The sequence below is a fragment of the Chanodichthys erythropterus genome, chromosome 5 (genome assembly GCF_024489055.1).
Source record: "Chanodichthys erythropterus isolate Z2021 chromosome 5, ASM2448905v1, whole genome shotgun sequence".
Classification (NCBI taxonomy): Eukaryota; Metazoa; Chordata; class Actinopteri; order Cypriniformes; family Xenocyprididae; genus Chanodichthys; species Chanodichthys erythropterus.
The window spans coordinates 30887507-30911837 of record NC_090225.1 but is presented as its reverse complement, the minus strand read 5'-3'; the positions used below and the strand labels follow the sequence as shown (position 1 = coordinate 30911837).

The window sequence follows — 24331 nt, the reverse complement described above, 5'->3', positions numbered from 1 at the left end:
TATCTGAGCTCTTCAGGCAGTTCCTTTGACCTCATGATTCTCATTTGCTCTGACATGCACTGTGAGCTGTAAGGTCTTATATAGACAGGTGTGTGGCTTTCCTAATTGAGTCCAATCAGTATAATCAAACACAGCTGGATTCAAATGAAGGTGTAGAACCATCTCAAGGATGATCAGAAGAAATGGACAGCACCTGAGTTAAATATATGAGTGTCACAGCAAAGGGTCTCAATACTTAGGACCATGTGATATTTCAGTTTTTCTTTTTTAATAAATCTGCAAAAATGTCAACAATTCTGTGTTTTTCTGTCAATATGGGGTTCTGTGTGTACATTAATGAGGAAAAAAAAATAACTTAAATGATTTTAGCAAATGGCTGCAATATAACAAAGAGTGAAAAAAATTAAGGGGGTCTGAATACTTTCCGTATCCACTGTATAAGGCTTTGCATGATCTGGCTCCTCAGAACTTGACTGATCTTTTAATGCCTTACACACCATGTCGGAATCTGCATTCCTTTCAGAGTGGACTCTTAGTTGTTCCTAAGACACGGCTTCTCTCTAGGGGTGATAGAGCTTTTTCTTCTTATGCTCCTAAGCATTGGAACTCTCTCCAAGCTGACATCAGGGAAGCAAATACATTAGTGACTTTTAAATTTCTTCTCAAAACATTCTATTTTAGGATTTCTTTTACTTGATTAATCATTTTATTTTTTTTTCTATTTCTTTGATGTATATTTTGATTATATTATTTAAAGTGTGTTTTCTCTGTTTTCTTGTAAAGCGCTTTGAGAAAGCCACTTTTAAAGGCTCTTTATAAAATAAAGGTATTATTATTATTATTTTGTTGTATGAATATCTGAGCATGCAATTTATCAAATGAAAGAACAAAGCCTCTGCTTTAAAAAATACTTTCTATTTATCAACACTTGAATGTGGGTAAGTTTCATGAAAAAGCAACATTTCGAACAAGAAGCTGAGAAAATTGTGTTTTGTAAAAGAATACATCTGGATGGGATTCAGAACGATGATCAAAACACAGATGGAGTAGTTTGAGTCCATCAGCACCACCAAAGCTTCACAGTTCAACATTTAGGCAGTTTGAATTTTTACTAGGCAGTTTTAATTATGCTGTTTCACATGTGCGTCAGCAATGCTTGTATTGCTTGTTTCTGCTTCTTCTTCACTTGTATTTGAATCCGAAGATTCTGTACTGCTTCAGAAGATGCGTAACAGCGCCCCCTACCATATAACAGTGAAAACATGGATTGCTGGAAAATTCTGTCAATGGTGGGGAAAGAGTTAATAAGCTGCTTTTGTTGTAACATCCATCCTTCCATTCTCCAAACACCCTGGACAGATGGCCAGTCCAGAGCAGTTTTGTTGTAACAGTTATTTAAATTTAAGACAAATAAAATTAAGAAATTAATTCACATAAGTGATAATTTTGTAAATAAGTTCATTGTACTTGAAATAAACAGAACAAATATAGTAGCTGGAGCACTGTGCAACATGACAAAAATACAAAACACTTTTCTTCAGCATAAATGTGTGGTACAGGGTGAGACTGGGCTCTGGCACCAGCACTGTTACCCTGTTGGTGGAAAACAAGTGTATCACCGTTCATTTCTGAGACCCTCAGATGAGGCACTTCATATCGACATACTTTCAGCTGTTGATGAGGAATGAAACTGGCATAAATGTTGCTGATTGCCTCATGAAAAAGAAATTGAAAGTTGCTTTTGGATCAAGCCAACAATTACCCTATGTTTCGCTGAATGCCAGGAAACAAATCATATTTGGCCTGCATCTGGTACTTCAGGCTCATTAGAAAGGTGTGGAACTCAACTGTGAACTTTTGTATCACTGGGTTGGCTGTCTTCTCTCACTCTCCTGCAGTTATTAACTCTTTCCCTGGCATTGAAGGAATTTTCTAGCTATCCATGTTTTCACCGTTATACGGTAGGGGGTTCTATTACGCATCTTCTGAAAGAGTACAAAATCTCTGGATCCAAAAACAAGTGAAGAAGAAGCAGAAAGAAGTGATAGAAGCATTGCTGAGGCACATGTAAAATAACACGATCATCAGACATTTAAGAGCACTTAAATCAAAACTGCCTTATGTTATTAAATGAAATGTTGAACCCATGAAGAACGATTGTGAAGCTTTGGGGTGTTGATGGACTCCATCTGTGTTTTGATGATCATTCTGAATCCAATCTGGACTAATCTTTTTTTAAAAGGAAACTTACCCACATTCAAGTGTTGATTAAGAAAAAAAAAAAAAAAAAAAAGAATGCATGAAGCTAGAATAAAATGTTTTGCTGTTGTTTATCTGTTCTTTCTTTTGATATATTGTATGTTCAGATATTCATACAACAAAATTTTCAGGGGGCCATGAAAAACACAAAAACTGCTGGCGCTGGCTGGCAACTTTAAAAAAAAAAACCTTGCCATGAACTCTTTCCTAAAATGGTTTCCTAAGATGCTTAAGAAGGCATGCAATTTTCTGACAGTGAGGAACAGTCTATTGATTGGCAAATTTTCCTGACTTTTATAATTTTTTATCATAAGTTAAATAACAGCTTGACATGAAACTCTTTTGTTAGTTGAAGTGTCAATAAAACCTACATTGTTTTTGGTCAAAATCTTGTATTGACAATGCAAGAGGTGAGCACTCTGTAAAGTCTCCTCCAGCACATCCCAAAGACTTACATCGAATTTAAAGTCTGGACTCAAATATGCCAAATCATGTGTGAAAATGATTCTTTTTTGATCATGCTCCCTCCCAACCATTCTTTCACAACTTGAGCCTGATGAATCTTGACATCATCATCCTGGAATATGGTGATGTGTCTTCCTACATGGTTATTTAAGAAGCTACACACTCCATCAATTAGGGTTAGAAGAACTGTTGCCAAACATATAACATGCTAGAAACATAATAATCACTGCAATTATGATGCAGGCATAGACTCTCAAGCATTTGTCTATTTAAATCCAAATAGCATTTTGTTTTTTGTTTTTGTTTTTTTGGCATAGCAGTGTATATTTTAAATTCATATAATTTTTGACCTAAAAAGTAAAAAAAAAAAAAAAATCCATGTACATGTTGTGCATTACTCCCCAATAAACACCTCTTATAATAGAATAAATCCACCCAAATCCAAAAATATAAACTCTCTTTAACTCCAAAATATCAAAACAAACAAGGTATAAAGTCATCACTTTTATTTATATTGTGCTTTATAAAATACAGATTGTTTCAAAGCAGCTTTACAGTGATAAAAAGGAAAATAATGATTCAATGATGTGAACAGAATTCAAATCTGCTGTTAAGCAGCTCGAAAAAGACAATAGTAAACAGTGATTGTTCAGTTGAAATCAGATTCATTTCGATTTAATAACTGTGTAAAGTACATCACTTATGAAATGAGTTCAATTAAAGCTATAAAGCAGCTCTGCAGAAAACAGTGATGTCATAATCCAGCTAAATTCAGCTATCATCCAGTTGTGTCAGTCCAGATCATTAATCATTAATATTGTTGAATATTAAGTGTCCCCAACAAAGCAAGTGAATTAACATAGTTTTAGCTGCATCACAAGTCAGAAGTCAGATTGTGAATCAGCACCATTCAAATATTCATCTAATTCTGCTTGAAGATCAGGTTCATTACGCCATTATGGAGTTGAAGCTGGTCATACGTCTGTGCAGAGGACTTGTCTGGTTCTTGTGGTCTTTGCTGAGGATCTGTGCTGATGGCTGTCATGTCAACGAGATCCTCACAGAGGATTGTTCTAGTAGACACGGTCTCTGCTGACATTCAGGGCTGTGATGAGGTCTAGATGCAGGTCCACCATCTGATCTGCATATGACCCAGATCTGGCTGACTATGGTAACCTTGGGATAAAGATGAGACTGACAGACTAGTAGTATTAGCGTAGATGCCATTCTTCTTACGATGTAACAAGTACATCGGATGTTATAGGAAGTGTTCCCAGTTTCAATTGACCTAATTTAAGAAGCCTAACAATCATTTGACTGATTTGAGTAATAGAAATTAATAATGTGTTTTGTATATTCCAGGTTAAAGAGATGTGTTTTTAGTCTAGATTTAAACTGAGTGAGTGTGTCAGCTTCCCAAACAAAGCTAGGAAGACTGTTCCAGAGTTTGGGTGCTAAGAAGAAGGATCTACCTCCTGCAGTCGATTTTAATATTCTAGGTATTATGAACTGGCCAGAATTTTGAGTCCACAATACACACAAAGGACTATAATGTGTTAAGAGCTCACTCAAGTACTGGGGAGCTAAACCATTTAGTGCTTTGTAAGTAATTAGCAAGATTTTAAAATGTATGCAATGTTTAATAGGGAACCAATGCAGTGCTGACAGAACCAGGCTAATATGGTCATACTTCTAGTAAGAACTCTAGCTGCTGCATTTTGGACCAGCTGCAGTTTGTTTATTACGTGTGCAGGGTAACCTCCCAGTAGAGCATTACAGTAATCTAGCCTTGAGAATATGAACGCATGAATTCCAATTTTTGTTGGGTTTTTGTTCCAATAATTAAAACCTCTTTTTTTTTTTTTTAGAATTAAGTAGAAGGAAATTAGTAGTCATCCAATTTTTTTATACCAACTGCAAATGCATTTCGTTAATTTTGTGAAATTTCATCAGGGCACAAAGAAAAATACAGCTGAATATCATTAGCGTAACAATGAAAATGAACACTATGCTTCCTAATGATAGCTCCCAAGGGTAGTATATACAGGGTGAAAAGCAACGGTCCTAGTACTGAGCCTTGTGGTATTCCATACTGAACTTGTGAACGATATGACATCTCTTCATTTACTGCTACAAATTGATACATTTTAAAGAAAAAAAAAAAAAAAAAAAACAGGTTTATTCTAATTAGAAACAAGTCTATAACAGAAAGCAGGATCTAGGTCAGAAACAGACAGAGCTTTTCTCAATGAGACTGGCAGGAATCACAGATAAAGCAATTGCCACAAGTGAGCAGAAATGAGGAAAAAACAGAATCCAAAAAGAGAACTAATAGGCTACTAGAGATGAGGAGCAAGTTACAAATACAAATGTAGAACTGCACTTTGGATGGGAAACAGGCAGAGCTGTGAGAACGAACATACTACAGCAATTGTAGTTGACTACAGAGATATAAATTGTTATCCTTGGTAATAATGCATGTAGATGCTTAAGGCTGGAATACACTACACACATTTTGCCTAGAGTTTTGCCCCAGTTTTCAGTTTAGACGAGTCAAGGCTAGTTGTGGAAAGTCAGAACTGAAAAAAAGAAAAAAAAAAAAGAAAAAAGTGTAGTGTTTTAAGGAACCATACAGACAGTGATTTCAACACCAACCGTGATAAATGCCGGTTCATTACACTTGATTAAGAAATATTTATAAAAAGGAATTGGTGAGAAAGTGGCAGTTTTGCCACATTGTTTCTGCTTCCATTCACACATTTCAGTAGGATGTTAGGACTGGTGTTAATAACTGTTGACACGGCCTTTCCTGAGTAAAGTCTTTGTGTTTGCTCAGTACTAAATAATGATGTAGGTGGCAAGAGAGCAGCCTCTTTGTTCAGCCAAAAGCAAATACGCATTGTAAACTGTAGGTTCATTTGCATGTGTTTGTACTGTATACTTGAGCAGCACCAGAGCTATGGCTGAAGGGTTTTGTACAGTATAGGGCTGGGAGGTTTCATGGTGCACTGTGTTACGACCCAGTTCTAGGGTCAGGGAGATAGCATAAATAAAACCCATTTCAACCGATACTTACCAAAGGAATAAACACACAGGTGTAAAATATTAATTGGAGTATTTGTTATATTACTTTAGCATAAAGATTCGAGCAAGAAAAGTAGTCAATTACCATATGAACTACACGCAAACTAGACTTCAACAATATTGCATTCATGTATGTATTATTATTAATCTGCAATCTAAGTTACTTGTATTCCTCTATTTTACTGTTGACATGAAATGAAAATTCACGCTATCCTTTTTCCATTTTCCATGTTATAGATCTTATTCTGAACCACTCATCGATGTATGCGTTTCTTTTTTTTCTTCGACTTCTTTGACTTCGTAATGTTTAATCAAAATGTCATAATTGGATCTAGTTAAATGTCAGACTTCTCTCTGGTGGCGTATGCTGGATTCTCCAGTCATTTACTCCACTTTAATTCCACCCTTGCAAGCTCACGCTCATATGCATATACTTTTGAGTGTCACGCTCACATTTCATCATCCAATCAACAATTGATGCACAGAATCAAGTCCTGCCCTACATTTTTTCTTTTTCACTGAGACAATACAACATTACCATAAAAGTAATGCTAAAGACCTCCAAGCCTATTTTAACTACAGTCAGTGATCATTTTGTAAGACGGGTTGCCCAGATGGGGTAAGCGGTAGTTATACAGAAATGTTTTTCCGCTGAATGCTGTGATTGATCAGGGTGAAGTATTCGAGAGAGCTGTGTAATAATAAAATATAAACCATTCACTCATGCCAGATTTTAGTCTTAACTGTCCATCTCTTAGATTAATAGTCAGAGAGTAGTCAGTAAAACAGCGTAGTCAACATCCGCTTCCTCTACCGCTCTGTGCACATTGCTCTTCATCTTGAATCAAGGACTCTTGAGAAACCATATGCGACTGTAAGGGTTTTGTTGTTCCGTTGCTATGTGCTCTTTACAGGAAGCCATTGACTCAACAGAACACATTTATTTTAAAGGAGGCTTGAATTATTCAAGTTTATGACAAACAGCCGTTATCAAAGCAGTTTTTTATTTGTACAAACTTTATTTCCTTTATTTTTATTTGTGTGTGTGTGTTTTCCTGTAGTCCAAACTTGACCTGGAGGGACCTGCAGCATCTGACAGTACTCACCTCTAAGAGGAACAAACTGCATGACGAGGTGCATCAGTGGAGGAGGAACGGTGTGGGCCTGGAGTTCAACCATCTGTTCGGCTATGGCGTGTTAGATGCTGGAGGAATGGTCAAACTCGCCCGTGAGTGGAAAACTGTTCCGGAACGATTCCACTGTGTGGCTGGATCTGTGCAGGAGATACAGTGAGTACAGAAAATACACCAGATACACCAGAAAAGCAACCAATAAGACTACAACATGTAATGCTGTTTGCAACCATTTTACTTCAGCAATCTGACAGTAATATTTCCAAGTGAACAGGATGATGAAGAAAAAAAATATAGGGTGGGAAATGGCTGGATTGTGAGCAGTACTTTCCAAAAGTAAGACAAATGGTTGAAAAATAAAAGGGACTGGTGATGTCAGCCGAAAAGAAAAGGCCACAAAGTCGGCATAATTTATTACATTTTAATAAAAGATTATGAATACAAACATTTTGTAATAATATAAGAACACACATTAATCAGTTTTGTAAACTCTTACCTATAAATTCATATCTCCTCTTTGCTAGCTTTCCTCCCTAATGTAGTTTTCTGGCATTGTCTATTACAAATATTGTTAGCTCTCTGACTAATTGCTTATTTCCTCTTTTTTAAGTCGCTTTGGATAAGCGATGCTACAGAGGCCACATCCTACCCATAGGGAGAAACATGTGTAAACATGTGTAAACACACAAATAGACTGACCCGTGGTGCAGTGCTACATATGGAAAGACCTCTGTGATACATCCTGTCTAGAGAGGGATGGAGGCAGGGCAGAGCAAAATCTGCCCAGGGAAAGACATGGGTTAACTGACAGGGAAAATGTACCGTAGAAGAATACATATATGGAATTACCAAGGGGGAATCAAAACACATAGGGCATCTAGCCCAGTACAGGGGCTGACCAAGCGGGTATGTACTCGAGAACTAGGCCTGGCATCAGACGCCTCCGCCGCATCTGACTGCCGAAGGATGCTTGGAGGAAACTCAATCCAGGGTTCGCCAAGTGGAGAACTCAGCTGTAGAGCCTAAGCTCTTGTGCCCCCCTTAGAGGGGAATGGTGCTGCAAGCATGACACCGAGCCAGCCTTCCCGCACATTACCTGTTTGTACCCAAAAACACTGGAAGAAACCAGCTCCACCTGGAGATTGAAGAATTGAACAAAGGTATTAGATTTCTGCCAAAGAGGCACTGTTCAGTAACGCCCAGGAGGAGGCAACACTCTGAGTGATCAATCACAGCTCTCTTTGGGATTGGTACGCCAAAGACAATGGCATCCTTTATCCAGTGGGCCAACCTTTGTTTGGAGACAGCCTTTCCCTTCTGCTGACCTCCAAAGCAGACAAGGTTCAGCCAGAGATGATGTTCCTGGACCACCAGAGTGGACATTTTCTAGCCAGGGGTGTGGTCATTCGCTATGCCTGGGCTGGGTATGCCTCCTCCAGGGGCAGCACTTGCAAGTTCACCACCCAGTCCTGGAAGGGAGTGGTGGGAACTTTAGGCAAGTATCCAGGCTCGGGTCTCAGGATGACATGAGAAGAAGCCGGCCCAAACTCAAGACATGATTTGCTGACTGAAAATGCCTGCGGGTGCCCGACCCTCTGGAGCAGCTCAAAGGGAGCTCTCTGCAAACCAGAAAGGACCACAGAGATTATCAGATGTACATCATCAAGTCATTGCATGCAAGGCGGAGACGCCTGTCCAGTGGCACTGTAAGCTTTAGCAGCCAGGTTGATGGCACACGACTGGCCATCAACCTGGCTGGCTAGTTGATGGACTGGCCCAGCGGGAATTCTCTCACTGTAACTCACCTTCCCATTCAGTCGGTCACGTTCGACGTACGTCGGACAGACCGACGAATAGGAATCTCGCTAGAGAGGCCAATCTACTTCGAGTGTAACTAAAACGAGCCAATGCACATTGGCATGCAATCATATGCATCAGCTGCTCGCCTCGCAGCGCGGGAATATAATGAGCAGCAGGTGCGTTGCATCTTCAGCTTTTCGCTTCGGAGCCGAACGGTGTTTGTTCCTGTTCTCTGCAAGCGAGTGTCTGCTAGAAGACGAGTCAAGCTTTTTGGTTGAACTTCTCTTTTTTTCAGAGTGCGGGCGAACAGCACAGCTGCGGGGTTGAAGTCCTCTCTTTTTCTGTTTTTGTTTTGTTTGCCGTTTTTGAGCAAATAGCTGTTTGACAGCGTCAGAAGGCTGTTCTCACGGCCGTTACGGTGCGCTTTTGAGCGCTGAAAAGCCGTTTTTGCGGCTGGTAAGAGTGAGCGCCTTCAAAGAGAGAGAAAGCACACGACAGGCTGCACACAATCCCTGTCTGTGTTGCGGTGGCCGTTCCCCTGCGTGCTTCAGCACTTCTAAAAGAGTAAAGTCCCTGAAAGAGCTTACACAAGTAGATTCGCGTCTTTTTAAAGACGACATCCTACTTGTGTTTCTGGATGCGGTCGTTCCTGTCCTCACTGACGGCCACGATCACCGTTTCACATGTCTGGGCGCGTGCTGAAGTGATGTTCGTGGGTGTTCATGTTTTCATATGAGAACATGATCACGTCGACACGCCGGTCGTGACTCTTCTTTCTCCGGGAAGCTTGAGTCCCCTCTGTTGTTGTCCAGCTGCCGCTTGTGTGTAAAAGCACAGCCACGGGTCTGCCCGACACTCTGGGAGACCGTGGAGATCAACGAGAGCAAACCTCTCGCTCCTCTGCGTGTCGTGTGCCGTCGAGCTGCCGGGCTGCAGCGCGGGTTGTCACGGTAACCCAGCGCTCGCTCGGCGCTCTAGATGCGCGGTTCCCTTGCGTAATCTCCATTGTAGCGCCCTCTTTGGTGCACCAGAAGAGGTCTACTTTGCTGATATGGCTTGGGTGACATGAGGTTGAGGGGTTCCTTCGGGGAACCAACCCCCTAGGGCCCCTCCCTCTCTAGCGCATTGCAAGCTGTGCAGTTTCTGGATTGAATTGCTGGTCGTTTTCATAGGGGAACCTAGCATTTCATTCAGAGCTCCAGCTGAGGGACAGACGTCGATTTCAGCATTGGAGAGAGTGCTGTTATGCTCTGGAAATGAGGGTGACGCTGCCCACTGTAATGGTGTGTGCTTATGCTGACTCAGATTCGGAGTTTACAGCCATGCTTTCCTCGGTCTTCCAGATGTGCATGGAAAACTTGGCAGTATGGGGGTATATTGGTGCCATAAATATGGAATGCCAAAGGTGCCAGAATCTGCATAAGTTTTTCCTCTCTCACTACCCTCTTGGATGGGGTGGCTGTACACAGACCACACCCACCCTGCATGTGAGGCCAAGGCACTCTTTTTGCATGAGGGTAGTTCTGTGCTGGGGTTGAGCTGCGCTTGTTGACTAACCGTGATCAAAGTCACGGCGCAGGCCCTCAGCCAGACGATGTCCACCTCAGTGGTCCAGAAGTGCCCCCTGGCTTACCTTGTGAGGTGTGAGAGGTTGTCAAGCTAAATGCTTTCTCAATGCTCCCATCTTACGAGGTGGCCTTTTCTGTGACACTGTCGAGGACTGAGCCCAGCAGTTCTCCTCAGTTAGTAGCGGATCGGGGAGCTTCCCATGACAAACCATTGAGTTCGTCTTAGGCCGCCCCTCAGTCTGCTCGTCGCCAAGGGTGTCGTCCCCTGCAAGAAACTCCGGCCCAGCAGGCTCTGCTGTATCCATTGCGGGGAGATGACGCCTCCCATCTCTGCAGCTGTTTAAATGGTTGGTGAGAATCACCCCTGAGACGGGCGACCCAGAGATGGGTGGGGCTGCTCTTCCACCCCTGGAGGAGGGCCAGGTGGTAAATCCTTTTATTGGGTTTGTTTCTGTTCCGCCACTGACCCAAGAGGCAGCGGTACCCAAATTTAAAAGAGCAGTTCCTCCATTTCCAGGTCTGAAGATGGTTTGGAGAGCAGTGGGAGGTGAAAAACCTCACCACTCTCATCCCCCTCTTCTGTCGCCAGCGGACAGCAGTGAGCAGCGGGCAGCCAAAGCCTCGACTGCTCCCTCTGTCCATCCGTGGAGCCAGGTAAGTGTTGCCTAGCACACTGTGATGCCGCTTCGGGCCGCCTCACAAAGAGAGCCCCCCGAGCCGCGTCGCTGCCCTGCTGCGGGTACACCGGTGGTCCCTTTGGTCCTGCTTGTACGGTCTCTGCGAGCCGGGTTAGCGCTCCCCAGTCCGTCTCGCTGGCTCCTTCGGACCATCAGGGTCGGCTTTGCGATTCAGTTCGCCCGGCTTCCCCCCCAAGTTCAGGGACGTCCTCTTCACTACAGTGAAAGATGCCGATGCCCCTGTCCTGCGTGCGGAGATCGCAGTCCTACTGGCGAAGGACGCGATAGAGCCAGTCCCTCCAGCCGATTTGAGGTCGGGGTTCTACAGCCCCTACTTCATTGTACCCAAGAAAAGCGGCGGGTTACGACCGATCTTGGACCTGCGAGTTTTGAATCGGAGCCTCCACAAGCTACCATTCAAAATGCTCACGCAGAAATGCATTTTCGAGTGCATCCGTCCCCGAGATTGGTTTGCAGCGATTGACCTGAAGGACGCGTACTTCCATGTTTCAATTCTTCCGCGACACAGGCCATTCCTGAGATTCGCGTTCGAAAGTCGAGCATATCAGTACAAGTCCTACCCTTCGGGCTGGCCCTGTCTCCCCGCGTCTTCACGAAAGTCGTGGAGGGAGCCCTTGTTCCCATGAGAGAACAGGGTGTTCGCATTCTCGATGACTGGCTCATTCTAGCACAGTCCCGGGATCAGTTGTGCAAACACAGGGATTTGGTGCTCAGACACCTCAGCCAGTTGGGGCTTCAGGTCAACTGGGAAAAGAGCAAACTCGCCCCGGTGCAGAGGATCTCTTTTCTCGGTATGGAGTTGGATTCGGTCGAGCAGATAGCACGCCTCACAGAGGAACGTGCTCGGTCGGTGTTGAACTGCCTGAATACATTCAATGGCAGGACAGCGGTCCCACTGAAGTTCTTTCAGAGGCTCCTGGGGCATATAGCGGCTGCTGCGGCTGTAACACCGCTCGGTCTGCTTCATATGAGACCGCTTCAGCACTGGCTTCATGGCCGAGTACCGAGATGGGCGTGGCAGCGCGGCACGTTCCGGGTGCCAATCACTCAGGAGTGCCGCCGAACCTTCAGTCCGTGGTCGGACCCCTTGTTTCTTCGGGCAGGAGTGCCCCTAGAACAGGTGTCCCGGCATGCTGTGATGTTCACAGATGCTTCTGCCACCGCCTGGGGTGCCACGTACAACGGGCATGCAGTGTCAGGGGTTTGGACGGGACCCCATCTGCATTGGCACGTCAACTGCCTCGAGTTGCTGGCAGTACGCCTTGCTCTGAGCCGCCTCAAAGGCCTGTTACGGGGCAAGCATGTACTGGTCCGTACGGACACTGCGACCGTTGCGTACATCAACCGTCAAGGTGGTCTACGCTCCCGTCGCATGTCGCAACTCGCCCCCCATCTCCTCCTGTGGAGTCGGAAGCTTCTGAGGTCGCTTCGCGCCATTCATGTCCCCGGTGTGCTCAACCGTGTGGCCGACGAGCTATCACAAGCTGCGCTGCCAGGAGAATGGCGACTCCACCCCCAGGTGGTTCAGCTGATCTGGAGAGAGTTCGGAGAGGCTCAGGTAGACCTGTTTGCCTCACCAGAAACCTCCCACTGCCAGTTGTTTTACTCTCTGACCGAGGGGACACTTGGGACAGATGCACTGGCTCACAGCTGGCCCCGGGGCCTGCGCAAATATGCGTTTCCCCCAGTGAGCCTACTTGCACAGACCCTGTGCTAAGTCAGGGAGGATGAGGAGCAGGTCTTGTTAGTTGCGCCTTACTGACCCAACCGGACCTGGTTCCCAGAACTCTCACTCCTCGCGACAGCCCCTCCCTGGCCCATCCCTCTGAGGAAAGACCTTCTTTCTCAGAGACGGGGCACTCTTTGGCACCCGCGCCCAGACCTCTGGAAACTCCATGTCTGGTCCCTGGACGGGACGCGGAGGTTCTAGGTGACTTACCCCCTGAGGTACTTAACACCATCACTTCGGCATGTGCACTGTCTACGAGACGTGCTTACGCCTCGAAGTGGAACCTGTTCATCGAGTGGTGCTCTTCTCGCCAAGAAGATCCCCGAAGATGCTCGATCGGAGTCGTGCTTTCCTTCTTGCAGCAAGGGTTGGAGCGTAGGCTGTCCCCCTCCACCCTCAAAGTCCATACTGCTGCCATATCTGCTTACTACGACCACATAGATGGCAAATCTGTTGGTCAGCACGACCTGGTCATCAGGTTCCTTAGGGGGGCGAGATGGTTAAATCCTCCTCGTCCCCCCTCCATACCCTCTTGGGACCTTACTCTGGTGCTCAGAGCACTCCAGATTGCTCCCTTTGAGCCTTTGCTGTCAGCAGACTTAAAGATTCTGTCTATGAAGACTTTGCTGCTGGTGGCATTGGCCTCCATCAAGAGGGTAGGGGACCTGCAGTCATTTTCGGTCGACGAATCGTGCCTAGAGTTCGGGCCGGGTGACAGCCACGTGGTTCAGGACCTCAGACCAGCTCTTTGTCTGTTACGGAGGCCAGCAGAAGGGAAAGGCTGTCTCCAAGCAGAGGATGGCCCACTGGATAGTAGATGCCATCGCCCTGGCTTACCAAGCTCAGGGCGTGCCCTGCCCGCTCAGGTTGCATGCTCACTCCACGGGAGGTGTGGCATCCTCCTGGGTCTGGCTCGTGGCACCTCGCTAACAGACATTTGTAGAGCTGCGGGCTGGGCAACACCTAACACGTTCGCTAGATACTATAGCCTTCGTGTCGAGCCGGTCTCTTCCCGTGTTCTCGCCTCAGGTCAGAGGCACGGAGAGGCCCCGGCTTAGTGTCGGCTTGCTGCGCTACATGCGCGTTCTATTCTCCAGAGAGTCCCTACGGGCAGACCCTGTTGAGTCCTCCGGTTACCCTTCGGCAGCCGACGTGGCGGAGCATCTGGCACCAGGCCTATACTCCGTTGTATCCTTGAGAACCGGATTTAGGCTGGGTTCCATATGTGTGACCCCACGGGGATCCCATATGGCTTTTTCCACGGCTGCTCCTAAACGAAGCCCGTGTCTTTCCCTCTGGGAGAACCCATCTCTCACCGAGTGGAGTCACCCCAGTTCTTCCATATGTTGTACAACCTACAAGGTTAGTCCATATGTACTTATCCATATAACTCTTTCGGGGAAGGATATGGCTTCCGCAGCGTTCCTTATCGCATGTAAGGCTACGCTTTCCCAGCGTTATCCAATTGTCGCACTGAGTGGGTTTTGGGAACAACAGTGATCGACCCTCTCTGTGTGAGCCTGGTCCCACCGTCCTTAGGCAAGGGGGTTCAGGTGGCTCACGACAGAGCGCTGGAAGAGGGCAGCTCCTGTGGCGCTTTGGTAGGGATTCCTATTCGTCGGTCTGTCCGACGTACGTCGAACGTGACCGACTGAATGGGAACGTCTCGGTTACATAGGTAACCCTCGTTCCCTGAAGGAGGGAACGGAGACGTACGTCCCGTCGCCACAGGCGTTGTCCTGCTGATGCTGCCGCCTGCTGGGTTTGGCTCCTCAGCGAAAACCTGAAGATGCAACGCACCTGCTGCTCATTATATACCCGCGCTGCGAGGCGAGCAGCTGATGCATATGATTGCATGCCAATGTGCATTGGCTCGTTTTAGTTACACTCGAAGTAGATTGGCCTCTCTAGCGAGATTCCTATTCGTCGGTCTGTCCGACGTACGTCTCCGTTCCCTCCTTCAGGGAACGAGGGTTACCTATGTAACCGAGACGATCTCAGCATGGTTTTGCCCCAGACATGCAGTGATCATGGCCGTCAAATGAAGACTGGAAGGAAATGACCACATGCAGAAACACACGGATGGAAAGGCATCTTTAAAAAGACGCTTGCTGTCTGAATTTCACTGAACTTAACTGTACACTACTCTTTTAGAATGACTAAACCCACTGAATGCGCCCTTTCCATCAGCGTAGAACGATCTCAGTAGCACACTCGTTGCTTCGTGATTGGAAGAGTGATCGCTATGCAACCCACTGGCTCCGAAGCAAAAACCTGAATGAGTAGATGTGTGATGCCATCTTATATACCCGTATATACAGGGGAGTGGCTCGACATGCAAATTCCACTCGCCAATTCCACTGGCCGTTTTTCTTAAGCTCAGAGGTGACTGGGGATCCCAAGTGAGACCCCATTTGTCAGTCGACATAACGTTGTAGTGACTGACAGATGGAGAACTGTGTTACTTGCCGAAAAGAACTGCATATTGTATTTATAGTGATAATATTATTACATTCATTGGTAACACTTTTCAATAAGGTTTCAAATTCATTCCAAAATATGTGCATCTCTGTGAATGTGTGATAGCTGTAGCTTAATTGTCCGGCTCAGGTCTGACCCCCTCCATACTCTGTGTGATGCCATATTGCATGTGTCAGCCCTCCTGACTCTCCACACTCACTCTGCTACTCTCTGCCTCTCATTCTCACATCTGCTATAATTAGTCCTCTCCCACTCACTGCTGGGCATTGCATGCTATGGCAACAGCCACAATTACACTGAGCTCCTCTGGCGCAGAGAGATTTGTCTCTGTGTATGTGTGTGCTCTTATTTATGTAGGTGTCCTTGTCAAAACCCCCATCGACAAAGCGTCAACCCTCGTATCATAGCCATAACACAGGGTTGGTGGGAGTTCTGGCCGAGGCACAATTCAAGAACAGCAATTAAACAGCGGTAGAGGGAAAGATGTGAGTGAAGGGTAATGAGTAGAGGCATGCAGAGCATTTGCTGTGTGATAAGACCCCCATCCGCACTGGCTAATGAATCCCTCCAAGCGTACAGTATATGATACTAACTACAGAACAAAATGACAAGTGTCACTCTAGCCAGAAAATATCAGGATTTAATTGATTTTGCTGGAGTTCCCCAAATGTATGACTGTCTAGGCTCTCTGTATGTTTTTTCATCATCTCTGGGAGCATTCATGTTCAAATTGCTTATTTTGAGCTTATTTTGAGAGATAATATCTGGAAAACTTATACATTTACCCATAGACCCTCCCCTTGAAGAAATCAGGACAGGTTGAAAGTGGACCAAAAATAAAATTTTAAAATAAAAAATGGATTAAAATACCAGGTGTAAATGGTAAAGTGTCTCCCTCATCTACTTGTGATCCAATCGACCAAAAAGCATCTTAATACCAGGTGTAAACAGGGCCAGATAGATAGATAGATGGATAGATAGAGGTGACAAAAAAATGATACATAAAACTGCATTGCATACTAGGTTTATAGTTGAAAAACAAGTACAAATATATGGTAGATAATCTGTCTGCATTTTCCACATATGGAATGTTGTTTTGTAGGCACGCTGATTACAGTAGTTGTTGCAGTGCTCCCACGAAGCTATGCAGAAAAATAAAAAAATCACAGGCAGCAAATGACACAGTGTACCACCTTTTTTCGCAGAATGGTAATTAAAAACAAAGCATCAGCTCATGTTACTTCTTGTTTGTGAGCTGTTCTATCTATAACAATGTTCATTAATGATCTCCCCCAAAGTCCCACAATGCTGTCTCAGTGTCAGCTATAGCTACCAACATCATTTTTCTTTATAACTTACACTGGCTTCAGGTCATGGCTCAATTTGTTGTCCCAGACAGACTTCTCTGCTCGCTGATGTGTCTGCTGTTATAAGCAAAGCCATTTATTACATTTGCATGTTGTCAGATCACTGCCGAGTTAAGGTACCCTAAATTTTGAAAGAAAATTTGGTGCACACACTCTATTGCGAGATAACTCAGAATTGCAAGATATAAACTTAAGCATAAGATAAAAGTCAATGCAAGATGTAAACTCAGAAATAAAAATTCCCCTTTTCTATTTTTTATTCTGTGGTGGAAACAAGCTTCCATTAATGAACTGTGTTCTGTGTACATTCTTATGTAAATTGTTGCATTTAATTAATGTCAAAACAGTTACATTCACGATTTATGAATGATGTCCATAATTACAAATTAAATAGTTGCCAACAACCTGATTAACATGAAACACTTTTGTTCCTAGCTGTATGACATTTATGTGCTAAATAGGTCTTCACAAACACACTGCCTCACAACGGATCTAACATTTCCTTAGTTTCCCGTGGCTCTTTTAATAACTGCTGTCTCGCCTTTATACACCAAACATATCCACACCCTTGTGTCCTCTTGTGTGGCCTTCGGATATTTCTATTAACTAGTTTCCCGGGAAACACTAGCCTCTCAAAGACTGATGCACACACAAACACACCCACTAATCTGAGTGCCGTAATGGGCCAGGCTGGGAGACCTGCCTCTGATAATGCCATTACATCCACTTTACGTCCGCTCGCTCAAGTCCTCCGCCGTTATCATCGCAGTGGCACAAAACAGCCAGTCAGCAGCGGCGGGCCTTTGTGCTCACGCCACAACAAAGCAAGCCTTATGGAGGCGAAAAAAACCCATCATCTGGCCAAACCAATTGTTGGCACCACGATGGTGTGCCATTGAAAATGAAGGAACATATAATCTTTTTTTTCCCCATGGCCCAGTTTTGCTGCTTGCTTTGAAATGGCAGTTGCTCAGAATGGTAGAACAGTAAGGTTATTTCTGAAATGAAAACATAAGCTTTGCATTAGAGCTCTAACTCTTGCACAGATACTAATTTTGGTGTTTATTTATTTGACATTTCTGTAGATGTAGCATAACACATTTGTCTAAGCCTGGTGCCTATCCATTATGGCCAGAGATGGTTTTCACATTATGGTCTTCACATTCATACTTGTTTATTAGCTAATGTTGCTGAATTAATATTAACTCTGTAAATGTCTTTGGGAACATTAATGTGATCTAATAGCAAATCCCAGATGTACTGATTTATTGGGCAAGTGTGCATAAGGGTTTAAAATCAATGTGGAATATAAACTAACCTTTTTTTTTTTTTTTTTTTCTTAACCCTTGTGGAAAAGATGTACACTTGAACATTCAAGTGTCCCATGTCGGTCTGTTTCGGACTTTTTGTATTTTGATTAGATCTTTTGTTCAGTTTCCCACCACTGCTTTGTTTCTATGTTTACCCTTATTGAGTTCATTTGTCCCAGCTGTGTCTGATTAATTATCTTGTTAGCTCCCCTGTTTGTTCTTGTATTTAAACCCTGTGTTTCTTGACCCAAGATGGCCGCCACCACGTCTGAGCCCTCGGTCAAGATGGCCGCCGCCATGCCTGAGCCCTCGGTCAAGATGGCCACCACACTTGTACTCTTAGGCTGCAGGCGCCGGCGTTAACGCTTCTCGTTTACTTTGAATGGGTGACGTCATGCGTTGCCGAACTGAATTATGGGTTCCGTCGCGTCGCTTCACTCGCGTTGCAAGCGGCAGAAGTTGAAGATTTTCTCAACTTTTCAAGCGCCAACGCAGGCGTCATCCAATCAGATCGCCCTATGCAAATACCCTAGAGCAGTCGCAGCCAACTGCGTTCGTGCAACACCGGAAAGTAATGTGATTGGCTGTAATCACTATAACGTTTGTGTCACAAGCTTCAGACACGCCCTCCGTCAAGCGTTGACACTGACGCCCCGTGTGAATGCAGCGTTAGGCATTTTGGTCGAGTATGAGGGGATGTCCTGGAGCCCAGAGATAGTTCCAGCCCCTTGGTCTGGTCCATTGTCTGCTCCAGCCCCTGAAAAGAGTCTGGTGATGGCTTCAGCCCCTGACCAGAGTCGACAATGGCTTCAGCCCCGGACCAGAGTCTGGTGATAGCTTCAGCCCCTGACCAGAGTCCAGTGATGGCTCCAGTCCCTGAGTCTTCTCCAGACTCCGCTCCAGCCTGCGAGTCGGCTCCAGACTCTGCTCCAGCCCAAGAACCCATAGCTGCTCCCAACATTTTTTTGGGGGGTGTGAGGTTGCTGTATACCCTTGGCCATAGTGGCCAAGCCTGGGTTCTGGGCCAAGGCCTTGGAGGCTGCATGGCTATGGCCCCCTGAACTGCCTGATCCGCCTTGGCCTCCCGAGCTCCCGGCTCTGCCCTGACCTCCTGAGCTCCCGGAGCCACCCTGGAGGCTATCTGACCTGCCGGCACTGCCCTGCTCATCGCCCGTCACCTCCAGGACTTCAGGGTGCCCACCCCCACTCCCTGGTTGGACTCTTATTTGGCATAACTCTATTTAATTATATGCACATGCAAACTCGTGAACCCCCATCGATCCTTGCAGGCCGGGACTGTGCTCGGCCAGTCATGGTGGCTGCAGCAACTGTGGTTAAGGACAAACAAGGCGAGGGGAAAGGAGACAGAAGCACGAGTTTAGACAGAGACGAGGGAGGGGAGAGAGGGGAAAAATAATCTTGATCCGGTTCCTGGATCAAGCCCTCAACCCTCAAACAGCTGCTGAGAGACTCTTGCTCGCAGTGCAATGCGATGGTACTGGACACTTCTTGTTAGACGACTTGATACTCCCCTGCTGCCTGATGGCCGGCAATGGCTCCTCTGGCTACAGACGCCCAGCAGTGAGCTCCCCATTCCCTTGGTCTGCCTGCTCCTCCCCTATCATGGCAGACCTCTGCAGGCCTGGCCTACGGCAAACGACAGCAACTCCTTCCTCGCCCCAGGAGCACGGCAGCGAGCTCTCCATCCCACCTGTTGTTCCATCGGTCCAGCACCACGCCTGAATTGAGGTGTTGAGGGGGTCGGGCAGCGCAATTGAGCAGTGACTGCCAGTGGCTGCCCGACCCCCTCAACACCTCAATCCCTCTCAGCAGAGAGGGCTCTCCGACAGCATGTCCGTCCTTCCTCCCAGGTTTCGGCACCAGTGTAATGAGGTTTGTTAATAAGGGAAGAAGGAGGCGAGAACCATCAAACGTTTTACAAACTTTAATCATATACAGTAAATAAACGTCCTCTTGTCCTTCACTGTCATCGCTCCTCCTTTTATGCTCCTAGAGCTCCTCTGTGAGAGATACGAGGCTGGTGTGGCACGCAGCTCTGTTCTCATGGCTCACGGCCCCGTCCTGCTAGCTGCAGCACAGTTGTTTTTCAAAAGGGAATGCATGTTCTTGGTGTTATTTAAACATCTTTGCAATGTTTTATCCAAATAAAACATATTTCTTTATCACAAAGTCATCTTATTTTTAAACCCTCCTTATTCCGATATGTAACACCCACCTTTCAGTAACCAATTCCCAATGGATAAAAACAAGTCCTATTGTATCCTACATTTTTCACCCATTAAATATTCATTTAGACTATGAAATATATCAGATTAGGAAAAATGGGTTTTTCATTTGAGAGCTGAGCAGAGAGTACTACACTCTTATCAATAGCAGAATCAATGGATAATCAAATCAAAACCAGAATTGTTTATAAAATGCGTTACATACAAGGGTTGAGATGTAGAACTTTGTGAAGTTTGAATCCTACAGAAATCTGTTTCGAGCTAAAGGTTCTCTGTGTAATTTTAGCATGTACATCAACCCCTGTTAGCATGGTGGTGGTGATACAGCAGTGGTTAACATATAGTGCACCTGATAAAATGTCATCTGTTGTCTGTAAACGAGCCAGTTAGACAGTATCTTCCATCGTCGATCACAGCATACAATTTTTTTCTTTTGCCTCTGTCTTTCTAGCCGTATAAAATGCAAGTTTTATAATATCTCACTCTCTTGCTCTCTTTCTTTGTGCAGTAAAATACAGTCGGGAAACAAACTGGTGCTGAGCATCACAACCGATGCCTGCCAGGGAAAGGACAATTTCGTACGGTATCTGGAGCACGTGCAGGCCGTCATCACCGTCAACGCCACTCGCCGCGGAGATCTCAACATCAACATGACTTCACCCATGGGGACCAAGTCCATCCTGCTGAGCCGCCGACCCCGGGATGACGACGCCAAGGTGGGCTTCGACAAATGGCCCTTCATGACCACCCACACGTGGGGTGAGGACCCTCGTGGAACCTGGTTGCTGGAGGTGGGTTTCCAAGGAGAAACCCCACAGAGCGGCTTGCTGAAAGAGTGGACCGTCATGCTGCACGGAACACAAAGTGCCCCTTACATAGACCAAGTGGTGAGGGACTACCAGTCCAAACTGGCCATGTCCAAAAAAGAAGAGCTTGAGGAGGAATTAGACGAAGCTGTGGAGAGAAGCTTGAAAAGCCTTTTGAGTAAAAATAACTAGCCATGTGCATGATATCCTCTGTGTATTAGCATATATTCCTAGCCCGTTCTCTCTCGGCTTTCTCTTTTTTTCTTGCAATTATTTGATGAATGTCTGATGTGAGTCTCTCATATTAAAGTGTATTCTCTGAATGATACAGTGGCCCTGAAAACTATTCGGACACTTAAGACGCACTTAAAAATGTCATTGCACAAAATATCAATGCAAGTGTCTGACAGCACAAGCACATTTTACAAGCAAAACACTTCACAAAAAGAAGTTTGACAGGTTTCAAATGATAACACTTAAAATGTGTACATCTAGTAAATCATCTCTCAACAGCTGTTTGTTTAAAGTCATTGCAAAAATATATCAGAAAACCTCCAGCATCATTTTGTCTTGGTTTGATATTTTGTCTTTTAACCCAGTGACATTCAAACTTTAAAGTGTGACTCAAGTGTCCAAATGTATGTTTGCACTGCTGTATGTCCCAACGGAAAAAAAAGAAGAAATATATTACATCTTTCGATGTTCTTTTTTTTTTTTTACTCTTTACAGAAATGTATATAAACCAAATATATCTACACTTTATTATGTTCTTGTTTACCCTGCTTTCCCCCACCTCTGCTGTACAGTTTGTGACTGTAAATCATTTTGTGTTGTTCTCCTTAAAGTTTAGTATCTTGCAAACAGAGCAGTGATATTTCTTTCTGTAATATATTAAATATATTTTGCGAGGAGAAGATTAGTTTTTATTATGAAGAGATGGAATGCGAGTCATTATACTGCTTATGGCCAAACAAAGCATATTTCATAGCACTGTCTATATATAATAAATCTATTTAGCTGTTTGTTAAAGCACCTGAGTGATTAAGACAATAATTTCCCCATTGGGTTGGGTGATCTGGGGTGCAGGGTGCAATGGTTTAGAGTTGGAGTCTAACTTCCAAACTGGTTCCCAAGAGGCTTACAACAAAAACTTTGAACACGACTCATTCAGAAAGAATTATAAGTAATGTAAAATAATTGATACACATAAATAGGTACATTTATTGTTAATAATCAGAATAAACAATTCTTTTTTCTAGGTAATATATTTAATTATCCTAACTGTAGGCTGTTTTTGGTTGCCAAGCAGTGAAGCAAGTTGCTATGTTAAAGTGTTAGTTCTCCCAAAAATGAAATTTCTGTCATTAATTACTCACCCTCATGTCATTCTACACCCATAAGACCTTCGTTCATCTTCAGAACAAAAAGTAAGATATTTTTGATGAAATCCGAGGGTTTCTAAACCACATATAGGCAGCAATGTCACTGCACCTTTTGAGGTCCAGAAAGGTAGTAAAGACAACCTTAAAGGATTAGTCCACTTTCAAATAAAATTTTCCTGATAATTTACTCACCCCCATGTCATCCAAGATCTCATTTTCTAAAAAAAACTTATAAAAACTTAAAAAACGCTATTCAACTTATGGAATAAACACTGCGGCAGTTCCATTTTTTTTGTAAGTACGTTTTTCTCGAATGTTTTCATCAAAAACCTTAATTTCTTTTCGACTGAAGAAAGAAGGACATGGACATTTTGGATGACATGGGGGTGAGTAAATTAAAGGATTAGTCCACTTTCAAATAAAATTTTCCTGGTAATGTTATGAAATGGTGAGAATACTTTTTGTGTGCAAAAACTAAACAAAAATAATGACTTTATTGAACAATTTCTTCTCTACCCTCTCATTCTCCTACGCAGTTGATGTAGTGAACCCAGTGCAGCTCTTCCATGTTTACGTCCGAGCGCCGGTTCTGTATTGGCCGAAGCTGTACATGTGAGCAGCACGGCTTATGTGTGTGATACTAACGTAGGAGCCAGCCAATAATGAGTCTGCGTTCGGAAATAAACATGGAAGCCCTGCACTGCGCTCACAACATCAACTGCATAGGAGAATGATTTGTGTTCCGAAGATGAACGGAGGTCTTACGGGTTTGGAACAACATGAGGGTGAGTAATTAATGACGTATTTTTCATTTTTGAGTGAACTAACCCTTTAATGTACATTTGTAGTCGCAGGTGTGTTTATAGGCATTGTACCTGGCTTATTTGAATTTAAAACTAGTAACTAATGATTTTGTAAACTGGTATGAACATCTCTTGCAAAAACGTGCATTGTGCCCAAGTCAGAGGCCTCCTTTCAATTCTGAATGTGATACTTCAGTATTTTCTCTCTCTTGCTCTCTGGACCTTGGATAGTAGATTATGCAGAGGTCACGTCTGTATCCCGCAAGGTCAGTTTAATGAAAAATGGATGAGTTTCATTTTGCAACTGGCTCACGCAGAGAAGCAACCTCACACAGAGGAGTGAAAGAGATAGACTGCTGGTTTTGAACTAACTGAACCCTGTTAAGGTCTGTTGTTAATAGTATACAGTTACACCAGTGATTCTGACGAAACCTTTTGATAAAACTATACTTCGAAGTCTGTTGGGGAACATTACAATTAAGTGTTAGCAGATATAAAGACAGTCTACTAATACCCTTATGAGAGTTAGTTGACATGTAGTTGCAAAGTTACTTATAGTTAGTTGAATCTCTAAACTGGACCATCGAAATAAAGTGTAATCAAAGCTTTTATAGGTTTAAAGCTGCATTGTCATTTTTGTAGGCACTTATTCATTTAGAATTAATATGATAGCGGTTTTGGAATTTAACCTGACACCTATTGGTGTGGATGCAGCATCATACAAAGTTATCAATAGCAGTGAAGAAATACAGTTTTCACAAACTTATTCATCACCCATAATTGATTTATTCTACAGAATAAAGTAGGGGGTTAAACTGAGTTGCCGAGAGTGAGTAGAGTGCAATGATCTCAACATGGCAGCCACCTTATGTAGAATAAAACAACTTTTCCTAGAACACTCATATGACTAAGTAATCTTGAGTGAGTGAAAATAATTTTGTTTCAGTGTAGAACTGCACCTTAAAATCCAATGGTTCCTACAACATTGCATTGATTGTAAGAACAGTGCCAGTGCCATGTAATGACATAACTAAAAGACAACACAAGGTGAGATTTGTGGTTTTGAAGTTTATTTGTGGTGCAGTTATTACACATCAAGACTGTGGTGGGCAATGCTGGCATTCTTAATTGAAAAAAAATAATAGCAAATAAAACTCTAAACATTTGCTGTAGTTTGACTTCAGGGTAAGAGCAAATGAG

General features: G+C 44.1%; 1 protein-coding gene across 2 annotated transcripts in view; it reads left to right on the top strand.

Annotated features, from left to right (window-relative positions):
- pcsk2 (proprotein convertase subtilisin/kexin type 2) overlaps window positions 1–21771 on the top strand; it is a 73057-nt gene extending 51286 nt beyond the window's left edge. Inside the window, exons 8-9 of one of the 2 annotated variants that reach the window (XM_067385466.1) lie at window positions 6870–7097; window positions 20649–21771. In XM_067385466.1, the coding sequence (XP_067241567.1) occupies window positions 6870–7097; window positions 20649–21138 (718 nt within the window). In that variant the 3' untranslated portion in view covers window positions 21139–21771. The remainder of the gene's footprint in view (window positions 1–6869; window positions 7098–20648) is intronic. The other variant, XM_067385465.1, reaches the window with a different exon arrangement.
- Window positions 21772–24331: the final 2560 nt, after the last annotated feature.